This window comes from Staurois parvus, unplaced genomic scaffold, assembly GCF_062004578.1.
Source record: "Staurois parvus isolate SC_StPar_1 unplaced genomic scaffold, SC_StPar_1.0 ptg000530l, whole genome shotgun sequence".
Lineage (NCBI taxonomy): Eukaryota > Metazoa > Chordata > Amphibia > Anura > Ranidae > Staurois > Staurois parvus.
This window is the reverse complement of record NW_028318326.1, coordinates 11350597-11370509: the sequence shown is the minus strand read 5'-3', so window position 1 is coordinate 11370509 and position 19913 is coordinate 11350597. Positions and strand designations below refer to the sequence as shown.

General features: G+C 41.7%; 1 protein-coding gene across 5 annotated transcripts in view; it reads left to right on the top strand.

Moving 5' to 3' along the window:
* Nucleotides 1-13342, top strand: part of DCAF17 (DDB1 and CUL4 associated factor 17) — a 55024-nt gene extending 41682 nt beyond the window's left edge. For all 5 annotated transcript variants that reach the window (XM_089690522.1, XM_089690520.1, XM_089690521.1 and 2 more), the window contains 3 exons: nucleotides 5727-5810; nucleotides 7158-7313; nucleotides 13112-13342. In XM_089690522.1, the coding sequence (XP_089546648.1) occupies nucleotides 5727-5810; nucleotides 7158-7313; nucleotides 13112-13225 (354 nt within the window). In that variant the 3' untranslated portion in view covers nucleotides 13226-13342. The remainder of the gene's footprint in view (nucleotides 1-5726; nucleotides 5811-7157; nucleotides 7314-13111) is intronic.
* The last annotated feature ends 6571 nt before the right edge of the window (nucleotides 13343-19913 follow it).

Sequence of the window (19913 nt, the reverse complement as noted above, 5' to 3'; positions counted from 1 at the left end):
ACCTCTCTGCGGCTTTTGATACGGTTGACCATCCCCTCCTCCTCAAAAAACTCCACTCTTGGCCTCAGAGACTCTGCTCTCTCCTGGTTCTCCTCCTACCTATCGCAGCGCTCCTTCAGCGTTCCCTATAATGCTGCCTCCTCCTCTTCACTCCCTCTTTCTGTAGGGGTCCCTCAAGGTTCTGTCCTTGGACCCCTTCTCTTCTCCATCTACACCTCCTCCCTTGGTACTTGATAAACTCCCATGACTTTAATTACCATCTCTATGCTGATGACACACAAATCTATCTTTCTACCCCTCACCTCACCCCTTTAGTCTCCTCTCGCATTACTAACCTACTAAGTGACATATCGGCATGGATGTCACTCCACTTCCTCAAACTCAATCTTTCCAAAACTGAGCTCTTAGTATCCCCCCCCAGCCCGTGCCTCCTCCCCTGACTTCTCCTTTAAGATCAATAACACAATCATCAGTCCCTCCCCTCATGCCAGGGTACTAGGTGTAATTCTGGACTCCCATCTGTCCTTTCAGCCCCAAATCCAATCATTGTCCAATTCTTGTAGACTTCACCTCCGCAACATCTCCAAGATACGCCCGTTCCTAACCTCGGAAACCACAAAGCAACTTATTCACTCCCTTGTTATATCTCGCCTTGACTATTGTAACTCCCTCCTCATTGGCCTACCTAATTGCAGGCTATCCCCTTTTCAGTCTATCATGAATGCTGCTGCCAGACTCATCCACCTTACTAACTGTTCTGTATATGCCACCCCTGTCTGCCAATCCCTCCACTGGCTTCCCATTGCCCAATGGATAAAATTCAAAACATTAACAATAAGTTATAAAGCCGTTTATAACTCTGCCCCAAATTACATCACTGATCTTGTCTCTAAATATCACCCAAACCGTACTCTCCGCTCCTCGCAAGACCACCTACTTTCTAGCTCCCTTGTCTCCTCCTCCCATGCTCGTCTCCAGGACTTCTCCAGACCTTTCCCCATCCTCTGGAACTCTCTACCCCAATTTATCAGACTATCGCCTACTCTGCTCACTTTTAGGCGATCTCTGAAAACCTATCTCTTCAGGGAAGCCTATCCTGCCCTCAGCTAATAATGGAATCTTCTACTCTTCCAACCAGTCAATCTCCCACAGTTACTACCTTTTTGTACCACTAGCCCCTCCCTCCTAGATTGTAAGCTCCAAGGAGCAGGGCCCTCCTATCCCTCTTGTATTGAACTGTATTGTTGCTGTATTGTCTTATGTCCGTTATATTGTAAAGCACTGAGCAAACTGTTGACGCTATATAAATCCTGTATAATAATAATATTTCTCTTGGTTTTCTCACACACATAGAAATCTGTCCAGAATTGACCTGGCATTGGATATGCCCTCGGTTCCGCCCTTCATCTCAGATATAACCTATGCAGAGAGGGGTCTCTCTAATCGCTCTCCCCTAGTTCTTACATTATTATTACAATTAGAACCACCCTGCTACTTTTGGAAAGTGAACCCCTCTTGGTTATCGCCAATTTCTTCCCCGGAAGATATACTAATAGACGTAGCGGTATACACTACCGCTAACAAATCCTCTGTGGCATTCCCTGTATATTGGGACTTACTAAAAGCTTACTTGAGAGGGATCCTTATTCCACAAATCTCTGATCAAAAAGCAATCCAGGGCGTGGGAAAAGTCAGTAACAGCTATAGTAGCTCAGGCAGAGTTACAATATATTGCCAGCCCTACTGCAGACAAAACTTGAATGGATGCAGAAGCAACAAGCTTACGGAGGTGGAGCAGAAAAGCTTTTTTCTCCAACAACCTAACTATGAGTAGGGGGAAAATACAGGCCACCTCTTAGCTACTATAGTAAAGGCTCAAAGACCGTCAAGATATATTTTGGAAATTCAAACACCCTTAAACACCATGGTATTTACTACTCAGGGAATCTCCACAGTTGTTTGTGACTTCTATCTTGATTTATGCAATAGTAAGGTTTCTTACTCTGAGGACCTATCTGGCTTCCTTAATCGTATTAAGATGTCAGTACTGTCAGAAGCAGATAGAGGCCTTAGGTAGTCCATTAACGCTGGAAGAATTACAGACGGCTGCAGCTTGTGTCCCCAATAACAAAGCTCCTGGAGCAGATGGTTTGCCCGGTGAGGTGTACAAAAATTATGGGGATTTACTTTTACTAGAACTACTGGAGATCTTTAATGACGATTTTGACAGGGGATCTCTTCCATCTTCCATGACAGAGGCTGCTGTTATAGTTTTGTTGAAAGAACCTGCGTAGCCCAGAATCTTATTGCCTAATATCTTTACTTACCTCAGATGTCAAGCTTCTTTCAAAAGTATTGGTCACCAGGCTTTCGAAACATATTGCTAAAATATTCCATCTGGACCAATCAGGATTCATCCCAAATAGGTTCACAACTATCAACATTAGACGTCTATTTCTTAACATACAAGTCCCAACTATTAATACTGGTAATAGAGCTGTATTGTTGCTTGATGCAGCTAAAGCTTTTGATAATGTCGAATGGGATTTTTTATGGCAGTGTCTGCAGCGTTTTGGAGTTGGGCCTCGTTTTCTTCGCTGTGTGCAGCTTCTTTATGCAGCTCTAGTGGCCAGGGTACAGTTCAACAGGCATGTTTTCTGACCCCTTCCCATTGCATCTTCTATTCACCCAGGTGCTGGAATCTCTGGCAGCTGCTATTCGCCAATCACATGATATTGTTGGCTTTTGTAGATGTACAGGTGAAGACAAATTGGTCCTGTACGCTAATGACACCTGATTATTTTTGGGTTACACCTCTTCCTCCTCATTGGAGGCGGTTATGTCCCTAATTAATACATTTGGGTTTCACCATTAACTGGGACAAGTCGGTTTTATTACCATTTGACCCTGTTCCAAACGACGTTTCACCCATTGCAGCTCAAATAGCCATAGTGACATCTTTTAAATATTTAGGTGTTGTGGTTACGCCAGAACTCAATGATATGTTGATAGGAACTTGACCTCTCTTTGTGCAAGATTTAAACACGTGGGTAAAATCTGGATTAAATTGCCCCTTACTGTTATAGGAAAAGCCAACTTGGTGAAAATTGACACCATTGACTCTCTTATTTGGAAGTATCATCATCCTAGAATTAAACTTTCTACATTACAGCTCCCAAAGCATGGGGGAGGATTGGCAATACCTAACACTAGACTCTATTTTGTAGCCTCCCAGCTACAACATCGGTATGGCTGGAGTAAAGTAAATTTACATGATCCCATACAGGGTATTATTCTGTCACAGCTTCCTATAGCTCCACTTGTACAGCTGGTATTGGCTCACCATTTTCAAGTAAAGCGTACTTATCCAACGTTTCACCTGGTACATAAATTGTGGCCCATGGTACAGGATATTACTGGACATATCGGCTATACTAAACACATACCGCTGTGGCATAACCCTTGTTTACCAGAATTGGAAAAGCTGAAGGTATTTGATAATTGGAAAAGGGCTGGTATTCAGTTTCTTTTCTTTATCAAATTAATGAGTGGTGTGTTGTTACCATTTGATATCATTGCTATCCGCTATCAGCTTTCCCACAAATGTTTTTTTCAATATCTGCAACTGCGCCATGTGCTGCACAGTCAAGGGTCCACGTTTCAGTTTAACTGTAACCCCTCTACAGTATTATCTATGGCAATCTCCACAGCCTGTACTAAACGGGTGGATAGGGCACATATATTCCGCCCTCTAGACAGCTGTCAATGCCAGGACTCAGGTGAATGGCTTCAGCACTTAGCAACAGGACATGGTATCATTTGATGATGAGGAATGAATCCAGGCCCTGAAAATTTTACCAAAAGTCTCTCTATCCCCTTCACAAAGCCTAGCTCAATTGTTCATACTACATAGAGTACATTATTCTCCATTGAAACTCTACTCCTGGGGAAGATCATTATCCCCACTGTGTCCTAGATGTGCCATAGTCACAGGAACACTTATACATATGTTGTGCCCAAAATTACACCGTTATTGGAAATCTATTTTTGATACCTTGAACTCCTTGTGCTCCACTCAGGTACTCTTTGACCCCAAACTAGCCCTATTGCGTATTATTGAAGAGGGTGTACTACCTGACGAAATGCATTTAATGTGGACATTGTCTCTTTATTTGGTGTATAATAACAGCTGAACACAAAAACCCTGATACTAGGCAATAAACAATAAATACATAAAAGTGCAGCGCTTAAAGTGACAAATAATCATAGGAAAACAGTGAAAAATGCCAATCCGATATAGTTATGCCCTTGGACATGATGACGTCACCTGTGATGAAACGCGTAGGGCGGAGCCACGTACACATGCTACTGTGCATGCGTGAATGGCCAGTGGCCATTTTGGAAACTGCAAAGTTTGGATTTTTTTGCCAATCAATGCCTAATGATGTTTGCTCATATGTGAGTGTAACCGTACTTTAAATAAATGTTGTGATTATGGTTTTACACTATGTGGCACACTCTTTTCTTGCATGTTTCGCACTACAAGTCCAAGCCTTATCCTGAGGGGTTTAGCTACCCTAATTAAGGTCCATTGTTTGGAAGATCTTTTTCTGCTCTTTTGGTGATCTGGAGGAAGATTCAAGTGACCGGCTTTCTGGGTTGTTTAACAAAGCGTGATTGACCACTCTTAACAGGGGGTCATGCCTTTCTGGTAAGCCTTCTGTATGAGTGGTTGGTGACACAACAACTGTCCTTGGATTTCTATTGTTTCATCACAGCCTCTGGGGCTTTTCCATTAATTTTGTATGGACTATTTTTTGAAACATTTTCCCGGTTTTCCTATGATTGTGTCACTTTAAGCGCTGCACTTTTATGGATTCCAATAATACCTCCCACATCTCTGGTTCTCAGGACAACGAGGTGGATGGTTGATCGTAAAGGTAGAACTAATGTGTTGTGTGCATAAAATAGGGGTGGAGGGTGAAATTAGCACAATAACCTTAGTACTTCTGATATAGTCTATTTGGATACTGTCTTTCCCTTTCTTTAATGACTGATGAGTTTCTCATCTGTATTGCACAATATGGTAGAAATGGTGTTATGTACCTCTCCTGCATATCCGCCTTGATTCTCTATTTTGCATTTGCAATGTGAAGTGTACTGTTCCTGTTAATTTTTTTTTCTTAATGTAGTTTTTGTATGTTTTACTTTTCTTTGTATCTTTGTAAAAATCTGGTTAGTAAAAAATACCCAATTAATAAAAAAAAATAGATGTTCAGAGCTGCAGAGAGCAGCCGATTTGCAATCAGCAACCTGACACCCCAAAAATTCCATGTGTTAGTGAGTGGCGACTGCAGAGCAATGGAGTGAGTGCCGACAACATCTGGGACATGGGGGCCCGTGGGTGATGTCTCTGCTCACAGAATTCCTAGTCGTTGAGCGCTCCCTCATTTCCCCTGCAGCCACCCTCACTGATGCAGGGGATCAGTAAATATAGTGGACTAAAAATAGGCAAGTAAACCTTTATGTAGGGTAGGCAGAATAGGTAGAAGGAGATGGGAGGGAACGTTTTTAAGCATAGATAGTGTTAGGGTAATCCAAAAAGGGATTAAAGTGGAATTCCGGACTAACAGCCTGGCAGCTAGAATTTTCAAAAGGAAAGTTTAGCAATGGCCCCCTCTGTAATCTCAGCATAGACTATCTATTTTTTTTATTTTTTTTTTAAGGTGAACAATAAGGTTACTGTGACTGCATCTGGGAGATTGGTGAAAAGGCGTTATGAGATGCTAGATGATGACCCAGAACAAGAGGTAAATATTACTGCAATTAACTCTACATAAATCGAGGATTTTCTTTTACAAAGGTTTTTATTAATGGATAGCATAGACATACAGAACTAATTGACTATAAGCCGGAGTATGCAACATGCCTCAAAGTAAAGTTCCAAAATACAGTAGAATGACAGAGAATTCCGATGAGTAAATTGTTGCAATAGTTGAACCGATCCACAGCATGAAAATGATGTTCTTAAAGAGTAGAACATTGTCAGTAATCGAGAAAAACAAAAAGTGAAACTGGAGGAGGTTGAACCTCAAAAGTATAAGGAGATGCACTGAGTTACAGCATATTCTCAGCCACTGGACCAGAGAGGTGTCAGTCAACTGAAGTATTCAAAGAAATATAAGAAAAAGAAAACCTCCTAAATAGAGGATTTTAAACAAGTTGTTTGTACATACAGTGGCCATAACTCTTTGTTAGTGTGGGCTTCTTCTGGGTGCCCTAGTTTCTTTGAAAGTCCAAAGACATCCTGTTAAGTTCATTATCTTTTTCTTCATCTGACCAAAAAGTGATTGAGTTTAAAAAGGATTTTAGAGTTTTATGCTCCCCTGACCAGAACAGAGACTAGTGTAACTTCTACAGTGTACTTGTTTCAAGTACCAAGCAACACATCAGCAATACATGAAGAGGTGAATACAAAAAGGCAGCTTCTTTCCCTCATTAATTTAAATAACTGAGGGGTTTGTTTCACAATGTGTTACCTAATATTTGCACAACTTTTCACTCTAAACTCTATCCATTTTCACAAAAGATTTTGTTAGAAGATTGAGTGACTCTTAGGTGAAAATTTTGTTAAATCACTGATATTATCTAAAATGGCCAGTCAATATACCAACAAAAGATGTACCCCCCTCATAGTGTGTATGCAAAAGTCCCAATTCTTACATCCAGGAGCAGAGATGCGTGTCTCCGAGATTAGCAGGAATAAGGAGGTAAATGGCTGTGCACTCCAGAAGGATGGCAGTACTTTATTGATATGTATCAAAAATAGTAAAATAAAACTATGACCGCACAAGGAGATTAGATGTTGACACATTAATCTAATCTCCTTGTGCTCTTTGTGCTGTCATGTTTTTAGTTTGCTATTTTTGATACACATCAATAAAGTATTGACATCCTTCTGGAGTGTGCAGCCATCTACCTTCTACTTGTTCCTGGCCAGTCAGTGTAATTCTATTATATTTTCAGAAATTTACATATTAAACATGAAAACTCACAAGGGACAAAGCAAAACATTTTGAGACTTCAAAGATGCATGATGGCCCATAGCATGGTATGCAGTTAACCTTTTCCTGTGTCTGTGTTCCTGGCCACACCAGACATTCCAGGCTGTAGTCTATGAAGATGAGCTGGACTTGCTAATGTTGGTGGCTGTGACCCAGATAGACTCTGAAGGAAATGCACATGTTAATCTACACTGCAATGAAACTGGCAGCGTTCTGAAGAAGATCATACTCCAGGAATCCTGGGATGTGGTAAGATACACATCTGCATCAATGTTTTTTTTCTGTCATTCTGTATTGCTATAAACGGTGTGAGTTAGGAAGCATCTACATACTTCTGTATACTACTGAACTTTTGTTATGCTCTGACCTGTTCATACCATCTATTTTCCAGTCGGAGCTTTATTAGTGGTTATCACTAGAGGGTGGATTTAACACTACGGTCAGAGCTCAACTTTAGTTTTAGGACACAAAATTAAGGACTTTCGAACAACAGAGGATTCTCAAAATTAATCATGTGTTTATTGATATAAAATATAACACAGTTGTCATCATAGAAGCGCTTTAACCCCTTCACAACTAAGGGTAAAACAAATCTTAAAGCCTAAGCAGTATTTTGCAACGTTGACATGTATTAGTAAAACCATACATATCATTACAACTACTTTGTACATCCAGGTGAATTATATCTTTTTTTTTTTCAGGACAAATTGAGCTTTCATTTGGTGGTAAATGGTAATGGATATTTCCTGATTTTTTTTTTTCTTTTTTATTACCAAAGGAAAACTGGCTCAAAATACGGTAGTAAAAAAAAAAATCTTTTTTTTTAATGTAGCCATGTGTTTCTTGTTACTACCATAACCTACTACCAAAGAATAACCCAAAATAAGTTTTTCAGCTCTTGACGATTGCAGCAATACCATTTATGTATATGTTATTTGTTGTTTATTTGTACCTGTAGTACAGTCAAGAAGCAATAGTTCGCATTTTGTTTTTTGTTGTTTTCTTTTACCTAAAACATACTGACACTGATACCAATTAAAAAAAAAAAAATCCTGACCCTGACCTTGACCTAAACACTTACCCTGGCACTGAACTAGATCAAACCTCGATCTAGGTATTTTTTTTCTTTATTTTTTAATATTTATTTTTTTAACAAACTTTTTTTTTCCCCTTTTACGCCAGGAGTTGCAGAGATACAATGTATCTCTCCTCCATTCATAGAGAAAAAAAAAAAAGGGGGCTGGGCTGTACAGTGACTGACCACTGTGATAGCCAATCAGAGGCTATCATAGTGATCATGTGACCCGGAATCAGGAGTCCCGGGTCCCGATCATTAGAACGGGACCCGGGACTCCCAGTGACATCCCAGTCTTTGTGCTGGGAGCGCGCTGTGCAGGTATGCAATTATGCGGCTCCATGGAAAAAAGCCCAGTTCTGTAATGCCGCATATTTGTGTGACGTCAGCATGAAGAGGTTAAGGTATTCTGCACTGATGTGTTTATTCAATGCCTTATGAGTAAACACATTAGTAGAAAATATGATACGGCCCTTCTGAGATGACTGCTGTGTAATATTTGATACCAATAAACACTCACTGGATTCTGGAGATCCTCTATACTGAAGCTTTTTCATTTTGTATCCTGATATTGTTGCACTGTAGCAGGCTGTGGTTCAGGTGGATGCCAGAGAGAAGGTTCATTGGGATTTTTCATGTGGCAGCAGATTGTGTCCTTACGTGTTATGTAGGCGTTTAGCTTTGCTAAGCTTGCTGAATGGGACTCTTGCCTTTAATTTTCTGCTGCATTTTGCCCGTGAGCTAGTTCTGTCCTCTGGCACCACTCTTACCTCACGCAGACCATGACTAAATCAGCCTGTGCTGATGACACACTGTTCTTCACTGCTCCTGCTTTGCACCTCTTCCACCAGGCACAGTTCCTGTTGATAAACTTTAGTGTCTATGGATTCTAACAGAGAACTGAAGGGTAGCTCACTGGTGTCCTAGAGTAAAGCTTGCTCAATGCAGTGAGAACCTTTGCACATCTGAAAACGGAGTTATATTCTATTCCCTGCTCATTGAGTGTCCCCATGTGCTCCCAGTGTCTCTTCTTCAGTCTTCAGCATATATTCTCATCTGCTCTGAAATTGTCTATGCTGAATTGTAGTGTGCTTTCCTTCTCTCCCTATTATACCTTTAGGCATTTTACATGCACTGAATTATTGCCTATCACTCTTGCATCCCTTTCTGAGAGTGAGCCTCATGTAATGCCTGCTTCTTAGTGAACTTGTGTAAGTTGTGATCAGCAATTATATTGTTGCTGCATGGTCATCTATTTTGGTCTCTTCCAGTCCCGAATTTGTCATTCACCTTCCTTTTACTCTGTACTAGTTTGACCAGTAACCAATTCACCTGCTCAACAATCTTCCTCTACATATTGATCTCATTTTCATCTCATTTTGTTTTTTTTCCCTTCAGTATTTCTCACTACTTTTTATTCTGTTCTATATCGCTGTCACACCTGTACATATTGCCTTTCATGCTCCTTCTTTCTCTTTTTTTTTTTTTTGGAAATAAATCCAATCAATTTTATATATCTATCTGGATCAGTCTCCTAACATTTTTAATACAATTATGTTTTTATATTTATGCAGCCTGTACCCATTTGACAACAGAAAGTGATTACATGGTATAAAATCCTCTATTTAAATCAGATGGTTATATATTATTTATTCATACAATAGTTCTAAGAGCAGAACAGGTAACTTTTTTCTGTATCTGCCTGGATTTCAGCTTTGTGATGACTTTTGGACTATTAAGAAAAATGATATTATCCCAAATAGGAGATTCTAAGCTGACTGTGAGGGGTTAACATTCTAGGTTGAATTTCAAGTGATATTCCAAGAAGTTACCACACACACAATGAGTGGAAGAAACTGGTCTAAGAGACAATGAGATTCAAACACCACTATTTGGATGTCTGCAGGTGAGCATACACCTGGACCCAAAGTGACAATGGTGAGAGGAAATCCTCATTGTCTTATCTCTCACAAAACCTTGGGAAGTGTGTGATTACCAAACAAACTTCTTGAGCTGTCACAATAGACTATTGAATACTGAGGTTTAACTCCAGTCCAGTCTGTTTACCCTAATTACCCAACAATGGATGAAATTTCCTATGTCACATCTTGAACTGTATATGCAGTATAGGGTGAAACCTGGGTCATTTAAAATAAAGAGTTTGGGATACATGAACTGAAATATCAAAAGTGTATTACCAACACTTGTCCATCAAGGAAAAATCTATTTAACAAAGTTGGGTATTGCATACCACTCAACTGAAGTTTGAAGTGATGAAAAATATAAGATGGTTTGTGAATTGGGTAATTTCTATATTTCCAAAGGAAATCAACCATTCCACTACAGTTCATATATCAGAAAAATGAGAAACCAAATGTATTCACATCTTTCTATGGTCCTTATCCAAGCGTTAGTAGTGAAATCATCTATACTTGAATAGGACATATATTTGATCCATAAGGACATACTGTTGATATCAAAGAGTGAGTCATCATTAAGACCACCAATTCATTTGTAATACCTGACTGTCCCCAGTGGACAGGTTAGGAACATCTATAGGTACGCAAACTGTTCAACCGTCCAAGTCTGTTGGGCGGTCCCTCAGAACAAAGGACTTGTATGGTTTAAAAGGCCAGACACCTCAAAGTGAGAGGATTCCTTCTAAAATCTACAATCCATCATCTGCAATCTTCCAATCTTCTACAGTCTTCTGAAAACTCTAATCTTCTTGATCACTTCTGAACTACTCCTGAAACTACTTCTTTACTATTCTACTACCACTGCACTATACCTCACTTGCCACCTGCGGCCATTTTGATGAGAACGTCCAGCTGCCATTTTGAAGGAAAAGATTTCCACCAGAGAAGCTGATGTTCAGTTAAATTCTGGTGCCTGACTGCACAGAAATACTTCTTTTCCCCACTGCATCCCACTGGGAAGGCCTCAAAATCAAGCTTCTGGGAGTGGTCAGACTGTACTAGAATATTGTAATTTTCTTTGACATATTAAACATTCTAAGATTTATAACATTATATTGTATATAATGTATATTATCAGAGACATTTTCTTATTTCCCTATGGCCACGAGAAATGAGAAATAATATCTGAAGCACTATAGGTTGCTACTAACCTCCCAAAATTTTGTTTTCTTTTATTTGAAAATCATATATTATATGATCTCATATAGATATTAACATATTATATCTTTGTTTGTGTGAAAGAATATATATTCATCACCAGTATTTTGCATTTGTATTAATATATATATAAATTTTGTACATAAATACATTTATTTATCAAAAAGGCAAATTTTGTGTATATGGTACAAAATCATATTGGTGAAAGAACTCAAGGTAAATTATTAAGTGGTGATCAAATTTATTAAGGTGTCCAAATTATTGGTTTCTTAAATATTTGCCGTATTTTAACGGCTGGAGGCACTGCAATATTTTGTTTTAAGGGAGAGGACACCGCCCTACGTATTTAGAATAAATTCTTACATAAACCACCACAACTTGCAGGGAACCTGTGATTAAAAATATAAATCTTCAAACATGAAGCAGTAGGGGACATGTAAACATTACTTAGATCACATCCTAATTTGGGGAAACAAGTTACTTCTCTCTTGCCATAGAAATAGAGTGCTGCCATAAGCTCCACCTTTACAGTTACAGCCTAAGCAAAGATAGAGTGCTTACACAATGAGCAAATATGCTCATTTCTCATATATACACACACAGAAAAAGTAAAGTTTTTGAAACGTTATTATACTTAATATTACTATTTAAATTTCGTATATAGAGCTGTCAAAAACCTGAGCCTAGGATGAGAAATGAATGCACGATAGGAGGAGAGAGCAAAGTGACAGAGCGATGGGCTTATCGGTGTGCTGCTTCTCTTTTCACTGTCTAAAAGAAGGAAAGGGCCCCATACATTGATTTTTTTAATTTTTTTTCCCATTCAACCAGCAGGTTGAAAGAAAAAATGATCAGATCTCCCCCCCCCCCCCCATCCACACATTCGATGTGGATGGGGGTACGCTTCCAGCTGTGGTATCGCATTCTGACTTCAGAATACAATGATTAGTTTTGCTGGCTATAGCTGGTGGCACTGGTCGTTTGGGGAAAAACTGGATAGTAAACTGGAGGTGCAGTACAGTGCAGGAAAAGCCTGGTAGCAATATCACATGGTATATGTAGTCATTAAAAATTGAAAGTAAACCATAAGCAAGGAATCCAGGAGCTTGTGAAAAGAGATAGGCAGCACCCACAAAATGAAGAGATTTTTCAAGTAAGATTATATTGGATTGCCAAAAATAACTTGTTTGTATTGTTACAATTCTGATGTTAAAAAGGAAAGTGTATGCTGTGACCATGGTTCGCCTTTAATACTATGACTGGATGGAAAGCAATACAAATCCTTTGATATGTACTACTGCCTCCTTATATGTATTTTAAATAAGTAATTAGCTGTTTTGTCTTGAATTCAGCTTTAGCACACATTCACACTAATGTAGCTCTAAATGCAGCAAAAATTGTGCAGTTTTATGTGCGTTCACAAAATATGCGAAAAACGAGTGTCGCACTTGCAGTGCAATTCATTGTTAATTGCACCCCAAACCCACCGAGAAGGAAGCGCATTTTTGCATGTGCAACAAATGCATGATTGGAAAACGCAAAAAGGTTCATGAGCTTCTTTGTCATGTATAGGGCAGCCCATTAAAATGAATGGGCTGCCTTATTGGTAAAGCGTAACAATGTGCGAAAAAACAAGGATATGTGCGATTGCTTGATGACGGGCTTCAGCAGTGTGAATGAGGGCTTCAGGATAGTACATAGAGGGATGGAAGTTATTTATAGTCTGCTTAGATCAGTTCTAATTTATACTATTTTTGTTTTCCTCTTCTGTATAGAGCCTGGATTAGACTAGTGACAGGTCTTGTTGTCTAATTTTTTTTTTTTTTCTCTTTCAGACTCACAGCCACGACTTAGTGTTTGATCATGACACAGTAATACACATAAAGGAAAGGCCCAACCACAACTTTTCATGCTATGTTTACAAAATGCACTGCAACCTGGAGGATTAATGTTGGATATGAAAGACTTTTTAAATGCTGAAAGCAAATGTGAGATCATATTTGGTTTAGTATATTTTTGCACAGCCAAGTTTTATTATTAAAATCCTTTACGATCTGTTCTCTAAATCATCAGTGTGATGACTTTAGTGTACTAAGCTTTCTGTAACATTTTATGAGAAGTATACTCCAATCAAACATGGTATTGCTTAAAAACAGCACAGTTTACAGAATAACTTAATATTTCATCCTAGCCTACATCCCCTGCACCTAGATTATCTGCTGGATAAAACACTGTAATTACCAGTTTCCTCATCTCATCTCAGTATCCCTCAATCTGACTTTGGGGAGAGTATAGAAGCCATTATTATCTGTGCGTCAAGCTCTGTCCTCTCTGAGCCCACTGCAAACCTATGATGGTCTGATTCTTAAGTGTGGGTTTAGGACATCATACAGATTCTTGAAAAATAATTCAATACAGTTCTGTTCACAAATTGTCATTAACCGTGAAACTGGTCTTTTTGCACCAAAATCAATTTTTACATAGGTTAAAAAAAGACTATCACCAGAGTCCATCTAGTTCAAACAACAGGAAAAATATAAAACAAATAGAAAACCTCCATATACACAATCCTATACCCACAGTTGATCCAGAGGAAGGCAGAAAGAATATTGGTAAATTCACTCAATTTACCCTAATTGGAGCAAAGTATTTTCCCCTTGTTCAGGCCTCCCCGGTTATGCTGTGGTAAGGAGAATAATTAGCTGGGGGATAAAGGTATAAATATCTGCACATGGTACTGAAGACATAGATACTACAGTATAGAAAACATTTTTTTCTCTAGACATCTTCCAGGATTGCACACCTGAGAGATGACTAGCTCCACTTGACAGGAAACACAATCAACAATTGACAGAGTTTAAATTCCCTGCCCTTCCCTCCACTCCAGTTTTTGATTGTGTTTCCCTAGCAGCGAAATGTTTATTTTGTGTACTTAAGGCCTGGGGTCGGAGGTCCCCCTTGGGGGGTAAATAGCTGAGCCAGGGAGGGCAGGCTGTATCTCACTCACTCCAGGGGTCCCACTCCTGTGGAGCTTCCTAAGCACAGGAAATGTGTACCTGGCATTCGAGGGACGGGCGCCCTTCCTCCCTCTTCCAGGACAGTGGGGAGGCATGTAAAGGAGAGGACTGGGCTACGAGACGGCTTCTCACTGGTATGGGTACGGCCTACATGTGGAGTTGCTCGGCGCGCCCCTGTAGGGTGAGCGGGGTGGCCACAGTGGAGTCAGTTACTGGTTCCTCCAGAAAAGAGCCCAGGGTGCAGGACCGGATGTGGGAGCGGGGCTGCGGACTAAGCCTCGCTCCCAATAGGACTTCCGGCGAGGGTGGGATTTCCACGTAAAGATGGTGGCTCCAGTCAGTATTTTTTCTACCTAATGAGGCGCCTCCAGGAGTTACCCCTGGGACGGTGACGCAGTCCCGAAGGGCCCTACCAAGATGGAAAGCTAGGCAGTGACTGCAGCCAGCGAGAAGACCACGAGCTGATTGGGGAGAGGAGGGGGTAGAGACCTTACCCACTTCCCTAAAGGTGTACTTGGGGAAAGGAAACATGTTAACCCGGGCCCCTGTATATCTCTCCTTGGAGCCGTGCGGAACTCCCCAGGAGAGTGCCCACAAGATGCCTAAAGACCCTTTTGCAGCAAATATTTCCACAAGATGTCAGGGAAAGAAACCTCTGCGTTTTTTAAGGATTTTTTTGTCATTCCAAATTAGATGCAGCATTATCACAAGTATCTAAAAAGTCTGACTTATCCTTTTGAGGTCTCGGGTAACATCAGAGATCAGATGGACCAGAGGTTTGAGACACAGTTGCGTAGAGCCTGGGATGCCAATACCGCTACTATGGCCCCAGCCCTGGCATTCGCCTGCATTGCTAGAAATGCTGATGCTCAGATGCATAGAATAATTGACCATGTCTTTCGGGGTACAATGAAAAACGGGGAAGCCCAGTCAGAAGAGGTGTTTGGATTCCCTGGAGGCAGTTGGTAAGGCTGTAGCCTACCTAGCAGACGCTGTGGTGGAGATGGTCAGAACATCAGTTAAGACTTCTCTCAGCCCGGAGGGTAGTATGGGTTAAAACCTGGAAAGGCGATCAGACGTCAAGAGCCTATCTCTGTGGTTTACCCTTTGAGGGTTCCTTTTTGTTTGGCCCAGGGCTGGACCAAGTGTTTATCTAGGTCAGCCGAAAAGAGGAAGAAGTTCCCTATCAAGGCCAAGAAGGATAAGGGGAAGAAGTTTTTTCATGCCCCTCTTAATCAGGGCCAACAAAGGTTTAGGAAGGACTCCCCCAAGAAATGGGCCAACAAAGGAGACCGAAAGGAAGCTTCCTTTTTTTCTGGCTCCAAACCCACCAGTAAGGACATAGATCTTAGGGTGGGCAGAAGACTGTCCAGATTCCTTCAGCAATGGGGGAAGATTACAGAGAGCCCGTACATCCTGCAGTTGATAGGGGAGGGGTTCCAGTTGGAATTCTCCTTGCTCCTCCCCTCATACCACTTGTGCTGACTTATCCCCCCAGAGACAGTGCAAAGGCAGAGGGTCTCTAGGGAGGAATCGGATTTTGCAGGTCAGGAGGTAATTGTTCCTGTGCCAACGGACCAGCTTTTTCAGGAATGCTATTCCCACATTTTTGTGGTCTTGAAGCCTTCAGGGAAATTCCGCTTGATCATAAACCTAAGAAGGTTTAACAGTTACCTGTGGTACAAGAAGTCCGTATGGAAAGTATCTATAGTATACGGAAACATCTGCTCAAGGGAGTCTTTATGGCCACTGCATCTCAGGGACACCTACTTCTATGTTCCCATCAACCTGGAATACCAAGCCTTCTTACACTTAGCCATTTTCATGGAGCAGGGGGTCAGTCACTGGCAGTTCAGTGCCCTCCATTTTGGACTAGCGGCCAGTCCAAGAATATTTACCAAGGCCTTGGCTGAGGTGGCAGCCTATTTACACCTTCAGGTGATCTACGGAGTCTCACGGCACCAAGTCCTGAGAGACCTGGAAAAGGTGTTCCTCACCTTGGAATCTTTGGGGTGGATTGTTAATTGACAGAAGTCCTCATTGACTCCCTCCCAAACTAAGGTGTTCCTGCGGTACGTAGTGGACTCCAGAGTCCAGAAACTCTTTTTACTCACAAGAAAAGACCAAAAGATAGTGAGTATAGTCTTCACATTGCTAGTGGTTTCAGATTGCTCCTGGAGGCACATCATGAGAGTTCTGGGTCCGTGGGGACCTCCTCCAGTTGTAGAGAGCTGTTGGCAGTAGGTCAGGCCTTAAAGGCCTTTGCAGACAGGATCGAAGGAAAAGAAGTCCAAAATCTGTTAGACAATATGTCGACAGTGGCATACCTGAATCATCAGGTGGCACCAGATCCTGGAATCTTCTGGACCTAGCTCAGGAGTTTCTAGGATGGGCAGAGAGCAGAGTTCTTTCAGTGTCGGCGGTCCACATAAAGGGGTTGGTCAACACGAAAGCAGATTTTCTCAGCCGACAGTTCACCAAGGAGAGTGGGAGTTCAATCCCGAGGTCTTTTATCATATAAGTCAGGTCTTTGGCAGCCTGGAGATAGACCTTTTTGCCTGCAGGAAAGACAGGAAGGTGAGATGGTATTTCTCCTTGGCGCGGGAGCAGGGATCCAAAGGCCTGGATGTATTAGCACAGAAATAAAATTTCAAATTGGCATATGCATTTTCCCCTGTGCCATTGATCCCGCGGATACTTCAGAAACTGGGCAGATCAGACTGCAGATTGATCTTGCTGGCCCCATGGTGGCCAAGAAGAGCCTGGTTCGCCACCTTAAAGAGGTGGGCCCTGGTACTCCCAGTCAGAAGGGATCTTCTCTTACAGAGGCCAACTCTGCTCCCCAATCCGGAACAGCTTGGCTCTTGAAAGGGAGATGCTTAGAAAGAGGGGGTGTTCTGAGAGAGTGATAGGCACTTTTCTCCTCAGGAGGAAACTGGTCACTAGAAAAATATACGCCAAGGTGTGAAGTGTGTTTTCCAGTTGGTGCCAGAAAAGGGTTTCCCTTCCCACGGTTCTAGTGATCCTAGACTTTTTCCAAGCAGGAGTGGATAAAGGTATATCAGTAAGCACCCTAAAGGTGCATGTGGTGGCCTTGTCAGTCTTTTTGGATCGGAGGCTCGCATCAGGGCCCCTGGTTGAGGTTTCTAGGGGCCAGGGAGAGGGTGACCCCAGTTAAATCGGAGCTCCACCCAAAAGGGGAAGTTCCGCTTTAAGCCTTTGTCCCCCACTTCCAATTAAGGATTGGCACCTTTTGGGAGTGGGGGGGAGCGGGGACCTGAATTTGACAGGTTACCACTTCCACTGCAATCGTCTAGGCGATCAGAAGCGGAAGTTGTCCTCCACCCCCCTCCCTCCCCATAGTCTTCTGGGACACGTGACTGGTCCCAGAAGACTACGGGGCAATAAACAAAACACAGCACTTCTCGTGCATGCGCAGCGGGCACCCAACTGTGAACCTTCAAGCTGTCAGTCGGGTGCCCAGACAGAAGATGCTGGCGCCAGGGAGAGAAAACGGCCGGTGAAACCAGCCGTGGTGAGGACACCGCTGGACTGAGGGACAGGTAAGTGCATGTGGTGGCCTTGTCAGTCTTTTTGGATTGGAGGCTCGCATCAGAGCCCCTGGTTGAGGTTTCTAGGGGCCAGGGTGACCTCAGTTAAATCGGAGTTCCACCCAAAAGGGGAAGTTCCACTTTAAGCCTACGGGGCAATAAACAGTTTTTGTAGCTGCTGACTTTTTTTTTTTTTTTCAGGTGGAACTCTGCTTTAAGTTACATAATTTTCCGGCTTGGGATCTGACCTTAGGGTTAGAAGCTTTAACCAAGCCACCGTTTGAGCTAGTGGCACAGATTTCAGTTAAAATTTTATCTTTTAAGTTAGTCTTCCTCTTATCCATCACATTAGCAAGAAGGATTGGCGAGTCTGTCTATCAAGGAGCCCTTCCTTGTGGTATTGGAGGACAGGGTAGTATTTAGGACCCTCTTTATTTACCCAAAGTGGCCTCAAGATTTCATAGGACACAGTAGATTGTCATACCATCTTTCTGTCAAAACCCTAGGAATGGGGGAAAAGAGTTTTAATTTTTTAGATATCAGATGGTGTTTACTGACATATTAGAATGGAGTGACTTCAGGAAGTAGTCACCTTCTGATTTTGTTTAATGGCCATAGGAAGGGACAGCAGGCATCTAAGGCAACAATAGCTAGATGGATCAGACAAGCCATCTCCTTAGCTTATGAGCAATCAGGGGTGTCCGTTCCCTCACACCTGAGGGCTCACTCTACTAGAGTGCTGGTGACCTCTTCGGCGGAGAGGGTTGGAACATCGATTGAGCAGATGGACAAGCCAGGACACATTCGTTAGACACTACAGGGTATACTTGTCACCTCTGGACCTGGCGTTTGGCAAGAAAGTATTATAGGCAGTGCTCCCACCCTAAGTTAGGCCTGAGTTCCTTGCTTATCTCAGGTGTGCTGTCCTGGAAGATGACTAGAGAAAAGGACCAGTTTCACTTACTGGTAATGGTATTTCTGGGAAATCTAGGACAGCAGGCCTATTTCCCACCTGTATCTGGTGTTGGTTAATTCAAGACAGATTACCTTTTCGTGCACCAGTGTGTGGGAATACTCTTATTTAACTGAGGAGTGGAGGAAAGGGAGGGGAATTTAAACTTTCAATTGTTGATTGTGTTTCCTGTCACGTGGAGCTAGTCATCTCTCAGGTGTGCCATTCTGGAAGATTTCCCAGAAATAATGTTACCAGTAAGTGCAACTGGTACTTTCCACCCAGAGAGAGTTATAGCCATCCTGAAATTATTTCTGCTTCCCTATTGTCTATTCAAGTCTGGAGGAGCTTTTATTTAATGGCATTAGCAACAGAAAGTAATTTGGACATTATATGGTTGATTTACTAACACTAGAGTGTGCAAAACCTTGTCCAGCTCTGCAAAGAAACTGATCTGCTTCCTGTTTTCTTTTTTTTCCTGTCAAAGCTGATTGACTGCCACACACAGCTATACCAGATTTTACACTGTTTTTGTAAATCAACCCCTATGGATTACCTCCCAGCTTTCTGACCTGGGATAGGGAAGGTTTAAACAAAATGCACTTCCTTGACAGACCTATGATCATACGTTGGAGTATACACACCTGTGCACAGCATGTACAATTTCATGCATTTACAGAAATCTACAAAAAAAACTGCCAGCAAAACACATACTAAAAGTGGTGATAGCGGCAACACTTCACTTGGTGGACTGTAACATAAAGAGGAATATTGTCAGGGCAAATGTACATTGATTTAAATATTATATATACAGTATCTCACAGACGTGATTACACCCCTCACATTTTTGTAAATATTTTATTATATCTTTTCATGTGATAACACTGAAGAAATGACACTTTATTATACAAGATGTACACTCACAACTTTACATTGTAGCAATGTAAATTTGCTGTCCTCAAAATAACTCAACACACAGCCATTAATGTCTAAACCGCTGGCAACAAAAGTGAGTACCCCCCCCCCCCCCCCCAAGTGAAAATGTCCAAATTGGGCCCAATTAGCCATTTTCCCTCCCTGGTGTCATGTGACTCGTTAGTGTTACAAGGTCTTCGGT